This window comes from Lycium ferocissimum, chromosome 6 (genome assembly GCF_029784015.1).
Source record: "Lycium ferocissimum isolate CSIRO_LF1 chromosome 6, AGI_CSIRO_Lferr_CH_V1, whole genome shotgun sequence".
NCBI classification, from domain to species: domain Eukaryota; kingdom Viridiplantae; phylum Streptophyta; class Magnoliopsida; order Solanales; family Solanaceae; genus Lycium; species Lycium ferocissimum.
This window is the reverse complement of record NC_081347.1, coordinates 70,159,598-70,173,469: the sequence shown is the minus strand read 5'-3', so window position 1 is coordinate 70,173,469 and position 13,872 is coordinate 70,159,598. Positions and strand designations below refer to the sequence as shown.

Sequence of the window (13,872 nt, the reverse complement as noted above, 5' to 3'; positions counted from 1 at the left end):
CAAAGAATATATACTAATTGAATAGGTAGAGAAATTGTCTCATGTCGGGGACAAACTCTGGAACTCAAAGAAATGCTATAGGATATAGCTATCAATAATTAAAATGGAGAATTTTCTTGTCGTTTTAATCGTCTTTGATTGCCTTCACTTTTGTATTTATGTGGCATGACACTTCTTCGACATGTGATCTAGGACGGGGCCCAATCACAAAATAATGTCACAAGACACCCCTATGATTTGAGATCTTATAAATATTGAAGTTATTTAATTTCATTAATGTAAGTAAACAATGTCATTTTATTTCTTGTGAACTTACAATTTGCATTAATGAACAATATTAGAGATGTTATCGTTTGGAGATTATTGAATCAATGGTCGGTTTGCAGTTTTTAGGATGATGATATTGGGATGTCTAACATGGGAAATGACATATAACTAATACCACACTTCTTTAAAAACACCCAACATGGATGTGTTAGCTATGAACGAAAAAAGGGAAAATACATAAATACCCCCCAACGTATACTTGGATTAATTATGACGCACTCAACCTTCATGCGGGCAAGAACTATTACCCCTTGCCTTATTTTTTCAAGTATTTTTGTGGCCTTTTAGTGATACATGGCACAAAAAAAAAATTATAATTTAAAAATGGCGAGTGAGGGCAGTAAAAATAGTTTTTATATTTTAATAAAAATTAGTTTTTAAAAATTTATTTATATCCTCTCACCCACCCCCACCCTCCCTTTCTTCCACATTTCATATGTCCAATTGTTAAAGCTTCAATCTTTATTGATTTTGGAGAAGATTTAGCTTAGTTGGAGACCAACCCAAATGCTAAATGTGAGTCCTTTATCTCAGCAAAATGTGAGTCCTTTATCACCACTGCCACATCAGCATCACCGCCATCCACCACCACCTCCAAAATCTGTGCATTTTGCTCCGAAAACGACAACCTTGGAGAGTAAATACTCTAACCACGATAAAAACAACGATAAAAAGCAAGATAAATCTCATGGGAAATCGAAAAAAAGGCAAATTGGGGGAAGAAACTAGGATTTATGTTTGTTGGTGTTGTTGGGTCTTGCAGGTGTGTGTGTTGGGATTCTTGTTGATCAAGAGAAGACAATTAACTTTGAGTATTTGGTTTTGTTTCTTTGCTATATCCGTACAATCTCGATTTTTTTTTTGGGGGGGGGGGCGGGGGAGGGTGGTGGCGGCCTGAAGATGAAGAAGAAGAAGGGGGTTTATGATGAAATTGAATGTGTGTTAATGGAGGAAGAAAATGGGTTGAATGTTTCTTGAAAATAAGCTCTTTATGGTTGATGATTAAATTGAATGTGTGTGTTAATGGAAGAAGAAAATGGGTTGAACGTGTGTGGTAATGGAGGAAGAAAATGGGTTGAATGTGTGTGCATTAATGGAGGAAGAAAATGACTTGAATGTGTGTGTGTTAATGGAGGAAGAAAATTGGTTGGTTAATTTCTTGAAAAAATATTTATGATTGATGAAAGAAATTGAATGTGTGTGTGTTGATGGAGGAAGAAAATGGGTTGAATATGTGTGTATGTTAATGGAGGAAGAAAATAGGTTGAATATGTGTGTGTTAATGGAGGAAGAAAATGGGTTGAATGTGTGTGTGTATTAATGGAGGAAGAAAATGGGTTGAATGTGTGTTGTTAATTTTGAAGAAAATGGGTTGAATGTGTGTGTGTTAATGGAGGAAGAAAATGGGTTGATGGATTTCTTGAAATGTGCGTTTAGTGATGAAGAAGACAAAATTAATGATTTAATGGTTAATTAGAGGTTAATTAGTGTAAATATAATTAATAAAAAAAAAATAAAAGAAAAATCAAATGAAAAAAAGAAAGGAAAAGTGGCAGTGACGTGGCAGTATCGTGGCAGTGATGGCACCAATGTGGACGAGAGTGTTGCACACTCTCCACTGTGCAACTAGGCATTAATTTATTTTTTTTTGCCACGTCAGTCAAAAAGGGGTACAAAAATACAGAGAAAATAAGACCGGGGAGATAATAGGTCGCCCGCAAAGGTTGGATGCGTCATAATTAATCCGAATATACATTGGGGAGGTTTTTATGTATTTTCCCAACAAAAAAAAAGCATAATAAAAATAAAAAACTAATACCAAAGGTCAATACAATTTGCTGCTTTTGCAATCAAACACTAACCCTTGTTTGGATGGTGGTTTCCCGTGGTTCATTAATGTATGGTTTTCTATGAAACCATTTTTGTTTCCGTTGTTCTTAAAATTACGTGGTATGGTATTGTAAATTCGTGGTAATCCCATGGTTAAATAACCATGAAAAATCTCAATTTTTGTAACCACGGATTTGATGATTTTTCTGTGATTACATATTTCATTTACCCATTATACCCCCACTTATTATTTAAAGTTCCTATTTTATCCTTTACCCTAGTTTTATTAATATATAAATTACTACGTTCAATTTTGCCTCCAACTCCTTTTTAACGTGAGCAATGGTCAGTTCCTCCATTGGTGAAGTGTTAAAATCAATAATGCTATTCTCATTATTGATACTTCTCATTTTAAGTTCTTTTGTCGAATATGAGGTTTAGGATTGAATGTAGGGATATATACAAGGCAATGCTCTACAGATCATCACATCGATATGAATGGTAGAGTCAAATATGCTAATCATATGGGATTTATTTTATAAAATCTATTAGGTATCTAATATCTTATGCTCGTACATTCATGAAAAGTAACCTACTAGATAATAACGGTCTAGGAATGAAAAATCAACAAAATTAAGCGAACCGAAAGTTCCCATCTATTTGTGGATGGAACTTAGTCCAAGAAATTAACTTAAGTAATCAAGATGATATAAAAACATCTTAATGATATAAATATTCTCAAGCAACTTTGTGATTTGTTTTTTTTTTTTAAACTGAAAGAGTCAAACTAAAAAAAGAAGAGATGAACACAATTATCATTCTATCTTTTACTTGGGTTATCCTAGTATTTATTGATATTTTAAATAGTTATATTAGTTACGAATATTTTAGTAAACTTAGATGTTATTATACAGTAGCATACAGTCAAATCAAACAATAAAAATGTTATTAAACCTCAATAAAACTATCCAAACATAAATTCATTAATACAGTACAATACAATACAACACTATATTGTACCATACCATACCGTACATTAATGAACCACGAAAAACCACCATCCAAACAGACGGTAAAGAAAGGGTACGAGTCAAACTAAATGACCCCTAAATACATCAAAGGATGATCGTAATTGTTAAAGAAAGGGTTAATGCATATGCAGCCCCTAAATTTGTCCCTTTTTTCTATTTTGACACCTTAACTAAGTGTCGTTCCTATTGAACCCCTGAATTCGTTCTCAAGTGTGTCTGTATCTATCAAATACAATCTAACTTACATAGTATCCTATCTTCAACGTAGCAACATGCTAATATATATTCTAATTTAATTATACCATCTTTTAGCTAATATTAGCAGCAATTGAGAGGGGGAAAAAAAGAGTAAGCTCTTAATTATGCTGGCAGTGGAAGAGTAGAACCAACAGAAACCGACACATCCATGACCTAAAGAATAGCTTACCACATGTCTAAAATATTACTTCACCTTCATTACCACAATTTAATTTTTCTTCTAATAAAAATCAGATTTAGAGGGTTTGATAGATACACTTGAGGATGAATTCAAGGGTTCATCAGGAACAACACTTAATTGAGGTGCCAAAATAGAAAAAGAGGATAAGTTTAGAAGACTGCATATGCATTAAGCCTCAAAGAAAATATATACTTCTTGTCTCATATAAGATGACATCTTTTACTATTTCCAGAGTTGAATCAAATTGCTGATTATGACTCTTTGTATTGTCTGACTTATAAAACTTGTGTATAGTTTTATGCAAATTTGTAAGACTTCAAAGAAAGGCCGAGTCGAGACTCAGATTATCACTTAGATCATTACAATTCTATATTTTTTAAGATGGAGAGTGCTACTCTTTTTCATGGCAAGTTGGCTCCACCAAAAATAGAAGGAAATTCTTACAGCAATAAACAAAAACATGGTCTACTCCTCGATGCTTCAGAAGTTATTCTCACATGGTCTTATTGATTTCTACTCCTCACAGGAACACCACAATTATTGTTCAGACTAACTTGCATACACATTCCGGCATGGATAACTTGTCCACCAAAACTTTACATATATGGAAAAAGATCACCTAATATCTTCGCCTACATTAATATATGAACCTGAGACGTCATAGTTACCAACATACTTCATTGACCATTAACCCACACCCATTGTGCTTACAATGATCCCTTCTGCAATACATGGAACATTTTTTATTGCACCGAAAGATAATGAGAATTTTATAGTTTAGTGATCCTTGGAGCAGTTCAACCATGGAAAGCAATTAAAAGATACACAATGAAGAAGAAAAAAAAATATGACAGCCTCCTCAGAAACAAGTGACGTATAAAAAAGATAAAAGCGCAGTTGGAATGCACGTCTAATATTCAACATATGAGTTCGAAAAAGATTATCAAAATTAAGTCGAATAGTCAGCATATGAATTAGACAAGGGTGAAGCAAAACCTTAACAAGGTGCCATACTAATAGTAGCCCATATAAACATGAGGCAAAGTTTAACGAATACCAAAAATGGGCACCATTTTGATGGAAGGGTCAGACGCAATCTTCAATAACGGTACCTGCTCCGCTCACGGTCACGATCACGGCCATGTTCTCTGTCTCGATCATAGTCGTAGGAGCGGTCCCTATCTCTTCCCCGATCCCTCTCTCTGCTTCTGCTTCGGTGCCTAGCTCTCTCCCTATCATCATAATCTCTTGATCTTTCTCTACTTCTTTCCTTTCTATCTCGCTCAGCCACACCTGTCAAATTAAAGAGTGTGATCGGTCAGGAACAATTTGGTCTTCACGCTTCATAAGCATACTGAGCACTCTATTATGGAATCTTCTAAGGCTCAGAGCTAAAACGGCTGATCAATCCCAAAACTGGCAAGGATCAACCCAAGCAATCTTGCAGATACAAGATGAAACAGTTCAATCCACTAAGAGAAATTAAGCAAGACGCCTAGAACTACTAAACTCCAGCAAATACAGATTGCTGAAGCACCTAGAATACTCTGGAATCTGGTTGATACACTAGAAGCTGGGAGGAAACATAGAGAACATGAAGAACCTTGAGGGTGTGTCCGGTTGGATGGAAAATGTTTTCCAGGAAAATAAGCGGGTTTCTTGTTTTATTCTGTTCGGCACGTAAACAAAAAATATTATCCTAAAAGCATTTGTATATAATCTAAACAAAAACTATGAAAAATGGGGGTGTTGAGTGGTGGGGATGGGGGCTACAGGAGTGGGGGTGAAGATAAGGTGTGTTGGGGAAGACACAATCAATGAGGAATGTCACCTGTGGAACTTCCTTACTTGGAATGCCACTTGTGGAACTTCCTTACTTCCACTAGGAAAGTCATTTTCCTCATATTTTAGGAACTTGTTTTCCTAGAGAAAAAGTTTTCCAAAAATATTGAAATTGGAAAACATTTTCCTCCATAGCAAACAGACCCTAAATCTTGCATTATGGACAACAAAACTATTGTCTTTACCTATTTCCTCAGCTTCCCAGCCAGCACGTCCTACTCCAGGGGGGAGGCTCTGCGATGCTTCTGCTCGCTGCATTTTAGCGCGGAACTTCTTCTTCAGATTTCCAAACTCGTCATACATTTCACCATCATCCTGTGATTGAGATGAAGATTTCACCAGAAAGTCAGAAGCAGAATGACACCCAGGATAAGCTATAGAACTCATACACTTTCTGCACTTTTATTCTTACTTCTTCAGCCTCTCTCCTTCGACGTCTAGTCTCCTCTATTTCTTCTTCATCAAGTTCTTTGTAACCTCCCGCACGTCCTCCTCTGATGATTACAATAAAAGCAAATCATAGTTAATACCTAAAATGTGAAATTGTAACGAGTACCTAAAAGAATAGGATTCATTACCATCTCAATCACCAAACATGCCACCAGATTATAGGCACAAATATTATGAATGACATCAATTAAACTGTATGAAATCATTTCCATATATACAATAATTTTCATATTAGTACACGAGGTTTTAGGAGTTACATATTACACACTTACTAGCACATAAAAGCAATGCTAAATCGTATTTTAAAAAAAAATATATATGTCAGTAGTTGGGTTTTTTTTTTTTTTTTTTTGTGTGTGTGTGGTGTTTGGGGGGGGGGGGGGGGGGGGGTTGTATGTTTTTTCCCCGTTTTCAAAGATTATGAGACTAAAACTCTAAAAGATTGACATAAACAATCAATTTGCAGTTACAAGCCTATAACGAAGCTATACTGGTCTTGATAAGCACATCCCATATATAAGATCCTGAATAAGGAACATTTCCTCAAATAACATTCATGTAGCACATTAGTCAAAATAACCAGTAGCTCCAATACCGCCAACCATCAACATCAAGTTAAGGCCGCCTAGCATCATATCTTGTGCACCTCTGTTCCTATTCCAGTTGCTAGGAATGCAACAATTTTTTTTATTTGTTGCTAGGAATGCAAGTCTGCAACATTTTCCTTCCTACTGTTGCAGAACAAGAAGAAAGGAAAAGGGGGCAGGGGAGGGGCTTCTTAGAAAACAACAGCAGCACTTCCTTTTTTTAGAAGGTATCAGGAAACAACAGCAGCACTGTTTAGAAATCTAAATAAGCATTCAATGCTGCATCCTGTATTTCATACCTCACACCACCCTCATTGTGCCCAGGTTTGTTGGTGTTGCATATGTTACACTTGTTCCTCTTAGCCCAGTTAATGTTGCCACACCTGAACAAAGGTCAAAAGACAAATAGTAAATGTCAACCTATCAAAAAAAGGCAACATAACATATGCCAGTCGATAACAATAAAAGATTTCATTGCACGTTAGTTAAAATGGTATTGGACACTAATGCTCAATTCAGAATGACTACGATCCTAATGGTCATATTGTTTACCTTTCTCAAAATAAAAAGAAGGCCAACTACATAGACAGCCCCTCTTAACTTGCCCCCAATTTTCATTTTGGCACTCCATCTCAACCATGTTCCATTTAACCCTCCAACCCGATTCCCTATGTATCATTTTAAACACAAACAAGAAATACACAAGAACAAATATCCATTACATTATAAGAAATTGATTTTCTTTGAGACATGGGTTCAAATTTGCGCAGTACAAAAAATGTTAGGTGAGACGATCCTGCTGCTCACTAGGATACGTCCTTTCCCTAAAGCCCCAAAAGAGAAGAGAGGTAGGATATAACAGCGCACCACTTCTGCCTCCTACAATCGTAGAAAAGTTTCGCATTACTTTTCTCTTCTCCATTCCTTTGATTAAGGACACAGCAAACCCCACTCTTGCAATAATTGATAGGTTTTGGCCAAGGAGGACACACCGAAATTAATGATAAAAACAAAAAATACTCTTTTCATGTGACCATTAGCGTTTCCTATATAAATCTGAGAATACTAAATCAATAAAACCCCAGGAAATGATCGTATGGGGATGTCTTTCCCTCTTTTTTCAACAATGGTGTCCAGACCAGCATGCGTCCACCTCTACTATCTCACCAGCATTCCACTAGCACAGGCACCGGGTAAATCTGTCCACCAAGATTAAGCAACAAGTAATCACCAAGCAATTTTTGTACTGCTCAAATTGGAACCCTGATATCCCCTGTTTTTCATCCACTTCATCAATTGCTAGGTCACGACCCTTCGGTGCTTGGGGATATCTTTCCATGTTCTAAGGCTATAATGTGTTAAATTGAAAGAAACAAAGCAATGATTCCCATATAATAAAGAGTTAAAAAGAAAAAGTACAAAAATAGAATCACTGGGTTTGTTTTATCTTGAACAGCGCACAACTTCTATCTGCTAGCTTTGTTAGTCTTTTTAAGGTTATACCTTGGAACCTCTCTCAAATACAATGAAACATTTGGAGATTAAAAGTTACCTAAAACAACTAAAGCGAACCAAAATATGAACACGATGTTAACAATTCCTAAAGTTTCTCAGATGGGTTTTGTTTCTTCATTCTAAAAAAAGGTTTTGGTAACAAATTCGGGGAAAACAACCGCACCAACCCATACACCCTAAAACAAAAGAACACCAAAACCAAGTCCCTGACTACAACCCTCCAGCTACTACTTTTATTTGAGTCATAGAGAGGTGGAGAAGAAGACTGATGGCAGATCATCCCAGCTTGTGTTTGGTGGATGATATGGAAGGAAAGGAACTCTAGAATTTTTTAGGACACTAGCAGCTCTATCCAAAAAATTAGGATGAATTGTCTAAATCTCTTCTATTTTTGGTGTAAACAAAATTTGTGGGGGTGATAGGAGACCTGGTAGATTTAATAGGAAAAGTGTAAGTATACATTTTTGTTGGGTGCTCCTTATACTTTTGCTGTAAAGATTACAATTCAGCTTCCATAGAAGCTGAATTTTACAGTGAATACAAGTTGTAGTTACCAAATTTTTTATTTTTTTTTTTTAAAAGAAAAAACTGACATCATAATCTAGGGTAGGAACCCAACATCCAAGTAAAGCCACTGTAGTTGTTGAAGGTACTGGTAAGTCACTTATCAAGAAAAGAGAAGAAGTACATCAAAAACCAACTGTATACTGTCTGCTATAGCTAACTAGCACGGCTTTATGCAAGAACACAAAATCTTAACAAAGAAACTACCAGATATCCGAAGACTAACTGACTTCAAGATGAGTGCAATGGAGAGAACGCAAAGTTTGATTATGCTCAGAAAGTTTATGGGCAAAAAGTTCTATCATCTTTCAATAAAATAAGTTGCTAAATGAAAATGAAGACTCTTACATCGGACAATTCCAATCATTTGGACCAAAGAGGCCTGGAGGACCACCAACAGCACGAGCAGGAGCTCCTGGGTCCTGGCTACCACGTCCTCTACCACGACCAGCAGCTCCCGCCCCACCGCCACCAGCACCCGCCGGTCTAGCAGTTCCACAACGGTTGCAAACTCCACGAAATGCAAAGTTAACATTAGAGCAACTGCTGCAAACATAAATTACAAAAAACTGTAAGCACAAGAACGTACTGGACTACTCAAGGTACAAACAGATGATTCAAAAAAGATACAGTAGAGCATGAAAGAGCTGCTCACCAATAATCACATCACAGACCTTGTATTCGGACACAACCAGTCACCATCTTGTTGCCATGCCTTTGCAGAAGCATCACCCCTACCCCTACCTCTTCCGCCACCTCCATCTATATCGTTGGGGCCTTCATCCAGCACACTGAGACCACTGTCCAGAGTAGGTTCACTAATTTGATTCCCTGTGACATAGGAAGCCTCGTCTTTGCTTTTAGACTCTGCAATAAATACTCCAATTATTGAACCATGAAAATCCTTGTTATTGAACCATTCAACAGCAGCTAATGCAGCATGAGGGTCTTCATAAGTGACTGTAGCATCGCCTTTGGGCTCATCTGTAACTTTATCACGGTACAACCATATCTTAGGCCTACCACTTCGTTTGTCTTTCTACAACATGAAGCAAAACAATTCCTTAGAAGACAAAAACAAACAACGAAAGCTTGCTCAAAGCAGAGTAGGGGGCAGGGGGAGAGAGCATATAACAAACGTTCTCAAACATAATTTGAAGTACCTGTTCACAACCATACCTTTAGCACCCCTATCGTGCCAAAATATTCAGCTAGCATATCTTCATCTGTACCAGGGGGCAAGTTACAGACATACACAGAACCATTTAGAGGAGATCCTTTCCCTGAATAGCTCGCCATTTATGCTCCAATTTCATGAAATACAAAGAAACAATAGAAACCCCAAGAACTGCATAAAGCAACAGTCTAGTATTAGTCCTGCTACAGTTTCCCTGTCCTCAATAGTAACTACAGGCAATAATACTTAACTGAGAAAGCACCAGAGTGTGTGCAAGTCAAAGGACCAAACCAGCACAAATCAAGGGAAAACTAGAGAAAAAAAAAACTGATATAAGGTAAGGGTGTGGGGTGGGACGAAGCACATTTTTGGTTGGGGGGGCGAGAACACAATTACAACGATGCCACTTTGTGGAAAATTTTCCAAAAGGCTGGGATCTAGTTAACTTTTTCTTACTGTAATCTTGTATTCACATTATGAAAAGAGCTAAGTGGTTATGGTCCTTTATAAGTACAGGATTCCAGGTCAATGGGCTAAAAGCTTGTGTAACATACAGTACTTTCTAGGAGTACCCCCAATTTGAGAATACTGCTAAGTGGCTGGCTAGCAAGAGGAGACTTTACTGTAAAAGAGTTGCTATGATCTACTTCAGAAGCAATCTCATGATTGGGATATGGATTGGACTTAAAAGATTAATTGGAAACCAAACGTACCCCCCAAGGTGTCTTGTCTTGGTAGGGTGGCAACCAGGAAGGCGTGCATTCAGGACAATCTTCAAGGAAAAGGTGTGTCCTTATGCAGTAAATGTTTCATCTCTGAATGTTACCAGAAAAACAGCAGACACCTATTTCTTCATTTTATTTTTTTTGAAAGACACCTATTTCTTCATTGCCATCAAGTCTTTCTAGTTAAGTCATTTCTCAATCTGATTGGAGTCTGTTGGGTTACGCCAGGAGATGTAAAGAGCAGGGGCTCTATTGTATTATGATAGGTTTTATTTTTGCCCTTTCTAGAGCTGGCTCTTCCCACTTTTGCACATCATGCATCTTCTGGATGCTTTGTTATTAATATACCACTTATTTATCAAATAATGCACCGGCAGGGACAGAGGATATCCAAACGATTGAAGACACTTCGGAAGACTTATCCTTTATGCATTTTCTAAACTATTTGGACTGACGGGAACAAGAGGTGCTTTGAAGTTAAAAATTAAAATAGATCACATATCTACCATAAAGCCTAGTGTTTACAATTTTTTTTTTTTTAATACTTTTATCATAGGGTTCGTATGTCAGATAGCTAGACGCAATTTGAATTTTTTGACAGCACAGGAGATGGAGTTGAGAACTGTAATCCCCTTTTTTGTACTCTTTACACTACTTTCTTGGTACTTCTTTAATGAAATTTACCTTACCTTATCCAAAAGGGCAAGCACGCTAGAGGTGCTATCTTGAAAGCAAGCTTAGCAACAGTGGTATATGGAATTTGGATAGAGAGGAACACTAGGATTTTTCAGAACAGGGCAACTACAAAAGAGGCATTGGTTGGCCAGATGAAGCTCAATTTATGCATTCGAGTCAGGAAGAGTCCTAGATTATTTAGGTATATCTGCTCATTATGAGCTGTAATAGTGAATAGATGGATGTATAGGTATGGTTTTCTGTTATTTCCTTTGTTTTCGTAGGAGGTATTTTGAGAAGGGCTGAGTAGGCTTCTCACCCTTGGCTTTGTAAAGTTGTCACTGGTAGTTGAATAAAATCTTTTAATTGCCAAAAAAAAGGAGCTGAAAACAAACAATATCGTGAAAAATATATAATCTTTACGGCTTTCTTCTCTTATTCATTTCGTGTAAAGAAAGCTATTCGCGAATTCATTACTAATACGGAAACGGAAAGGCAGATTAGAATAACCAGAATTTCAGAGCCATTAAAAAGCAAATAGTATGCCCATTCTAGTACAAACCAGAAAGAACTATTCAAATCGCAGTCGAGAGTTTGTTATGTAGTGAGAGTATACACAAAGCAATGCAAATCATTTAAAAATGGGATTAGAGTTTCTATTTCATGAGAGACATCAAGGAATAACGATCTCATTTCTATAGATCAACAAAATGAATAGGATAAGAACGCCGTAAAGATTACAAATTATCTTTTGGTGTAGGGTTCAAATGTCAGATAGCTTGACACATTTCTCTTTTTCTTTTTTGTACTCTTTTTAATGAAATATATCCTACCTTATCAAAAAGGAGCTGAAAACCCATAATATAGTGGAAAAAAAATATATATATATATATCATCTTTACAGATTTCTTATCCTATTTGAAATTTTGGAGCCATTAGAAAGCAATTAGTATGTCCATTCCAGTACAAACAACAAAGAATTATACAAATCGAAATCGAGGATATGTTATGCAGTGAGAGTACACACGAAACATTGCAAATCATTTTAAATGGGATTAGGGTATCTATTATATGAAAGACAGCAATGGCTCCTTTTTGCATTTTCTAGACTATTTTGCTCAAGGGGAACAACAGGTGCTTTGAAGTTAAAATAGATCACATTTCTATTGTAAAGCATAGATGTTTACAATTTTTTCTTTTAATTTTGTTGTCGGGTTCATATGTCAGATAGCTTGATGCAAATTGGATTTTTGGACAGCACGGAGACAGAGTTGAGAACTGTAATTCCCCTTTTTAATAAATTTTACCAAACCCCACAAGATAGTGAACTACCCCTCGCCACCTCCCACGCCCACCCACTACCCCCTCACCACGACCCACCTCCACCCACAACCACTCACCCCCACCCTAACACATCACCACCCACTACCCCCACCCCACAACTACCAACCCCTCCACGACCCACCCAATGATCACCCCCACCCACCGCCTACTTACTTTTTAAATATACATATTTGTAATTAAGGGTTAAAGGATATCTTAGTAAACTTACATGTTATTGTACAGTACCATACAGTCAAACCAAACAATAAAATACAATACAATACCATACCGTACGTTATGAAACCATGGATAACGACTATCCAAACAAAGGCTAAGGCTTTCTTATCCTATTCATGTTTCGTAAAAACATCCATTTGAAATTTCGGAACCACTAGAAAGCAATTAGTATATCCATTCCAGTACGTACCACAAAGAACTATTCAAATCACAATCGAAGCATTGCAAATCAATTGAAAATGGGATTTAGGGTTTCTATTAATATGAAAGATATTAAAGGATCGGAACTTACAATTCGATTTCGCCGGAGAGATCTACCGGAAAGAGAGAGATTGAGAGAACAATTTCGCCGTCGATCTAACTTTTGATGTATAATTGAAGTTGGGGGCAGAAATCAATCAATAGGCAATTAGGGTGTTTGGGTTGGTCTATATTCGACCCGTTAAGAGGAATTTGGGCCTTTTGAGTTTAAAGCCCACTGGGTTGGTCCATTTTAGGGCCCCTATTTAAGTCACGAAATTACACGGATGACGTTGAAAATGGTGGTCTTGAATTTTGGCCCTCGCTTGCCCAGTTGCCCCGCAAAACTTCAAGTTCAAAAGCCAAAGGGTAAAAGACATGGTGTGGGCTGTTCAAAAAAACCCGCTTATCGATAACCCAACCGCAAAATTAGCTTATTGGCTTAATGGTATTGCGTTATCGGATCAATTTTGGGAATGGATTAAAATTTTATAGTTATCCAAAGTGAAGAGAAAAAAATGGGAGAAATATTACTCAATTTTCTTATTGTTAATCCGTTAAGAATTTGTCATATTTATATTCTTAGCCCTAACAAATAACATATGTATTGTGATTGTAATTTGTAAACCTAAAGCTAAAGCCTCAACCTAAAATATGTATCTCATTTTTAATTGTGGCCTGGTTGTTTTCTATCAAATAGTCCATTCCTCGTTTCTTGTTTTATATTGTAGTTTCTAATTTTCTTGGAAAAAATGCTACTACGGTATGTTTACTTATATTGAATTCAACATTTCAATCTTCTTGGTTATATTCCTATCCCTTTTTTTTGGAGGATATCAGTATCTTCTTTATAACCTATAAGGTAAAAATATTACATTTTGAGTTACTTTAAAGGCAGGTAATTTCCTTG

At 36.6% G+C, this 13,872-nt stretch overlaps 1 protein-coding gene across 2 annotated transcripts; it reads right to left on the bottom strand.

The window, feature by feature from the left end:
- Positions 1-4,488: 4,488 nt before the first annotated feature.
- Positions 4,489-13,140, bottom strand: LOC132060255 (transcription initiation factor TFIID subunit 15). 2 transcript variants are annotated; one of them, XM_059453195.1, is made up of 8 exons: positions 13,015-13,140; positions 9,765-9,933; positions 9,260-9,624; positions 8,934-9,131; positions 6,806-6,889; positions 5,882-5,963; positions 5,655-5,784; positions 4,489-4,920 (listed from the first exon to the last, which is right to left on the bottom strand). In XM_059453195.1, the coding sequence occupies exons 2-8, from the start codon at positions 9,882-9,884 to the stop codon at positions 4,727-4,729; spliced, it is 1,173 nt and encodes a 390-aa protein (XP_059309178.1). In that variant the 5' UTR covers positions 9,885-9,933; positions 13,015-13,140; the 3' UTR covers positions 4,489-4,726. The 2 variants fall into 2 exon arrangements, with proteins under 2 accessions (XP_059309178.1, XP_059309179.1); XM_059453196.1 differs by having other exon boundaries at positions 8,934-9,128.
- Between the last annotated feature and the right edge of the window lie 732 nt (positions 13,141-13,872).

Bases quoted from the DNA above. Each gene is read 5' to 3' on its own strand.
- LOC132060255 (XM_059453195.1), bottom strand. From the start codon at position 9,884: ATGGCGAGCTATTCAGGGAAAGGATCTCCTCTAAATGGTTCTGTGTAT. The intron at 5,785-5,881 runs GTAAGAATAAAA...TCTCAATCACAG, and splicing joins GAAGGAGAGAGGCTGAAGAA to GATGATGGTGAAATGTATGA. The intron at 4,921-5,654 runs GTAAAGACAATA...TTAATTTGACAG, and splicing joins CTGGGAAGCTGAGGAAATAG to GTGTGGCTGAGCGAGATAGA.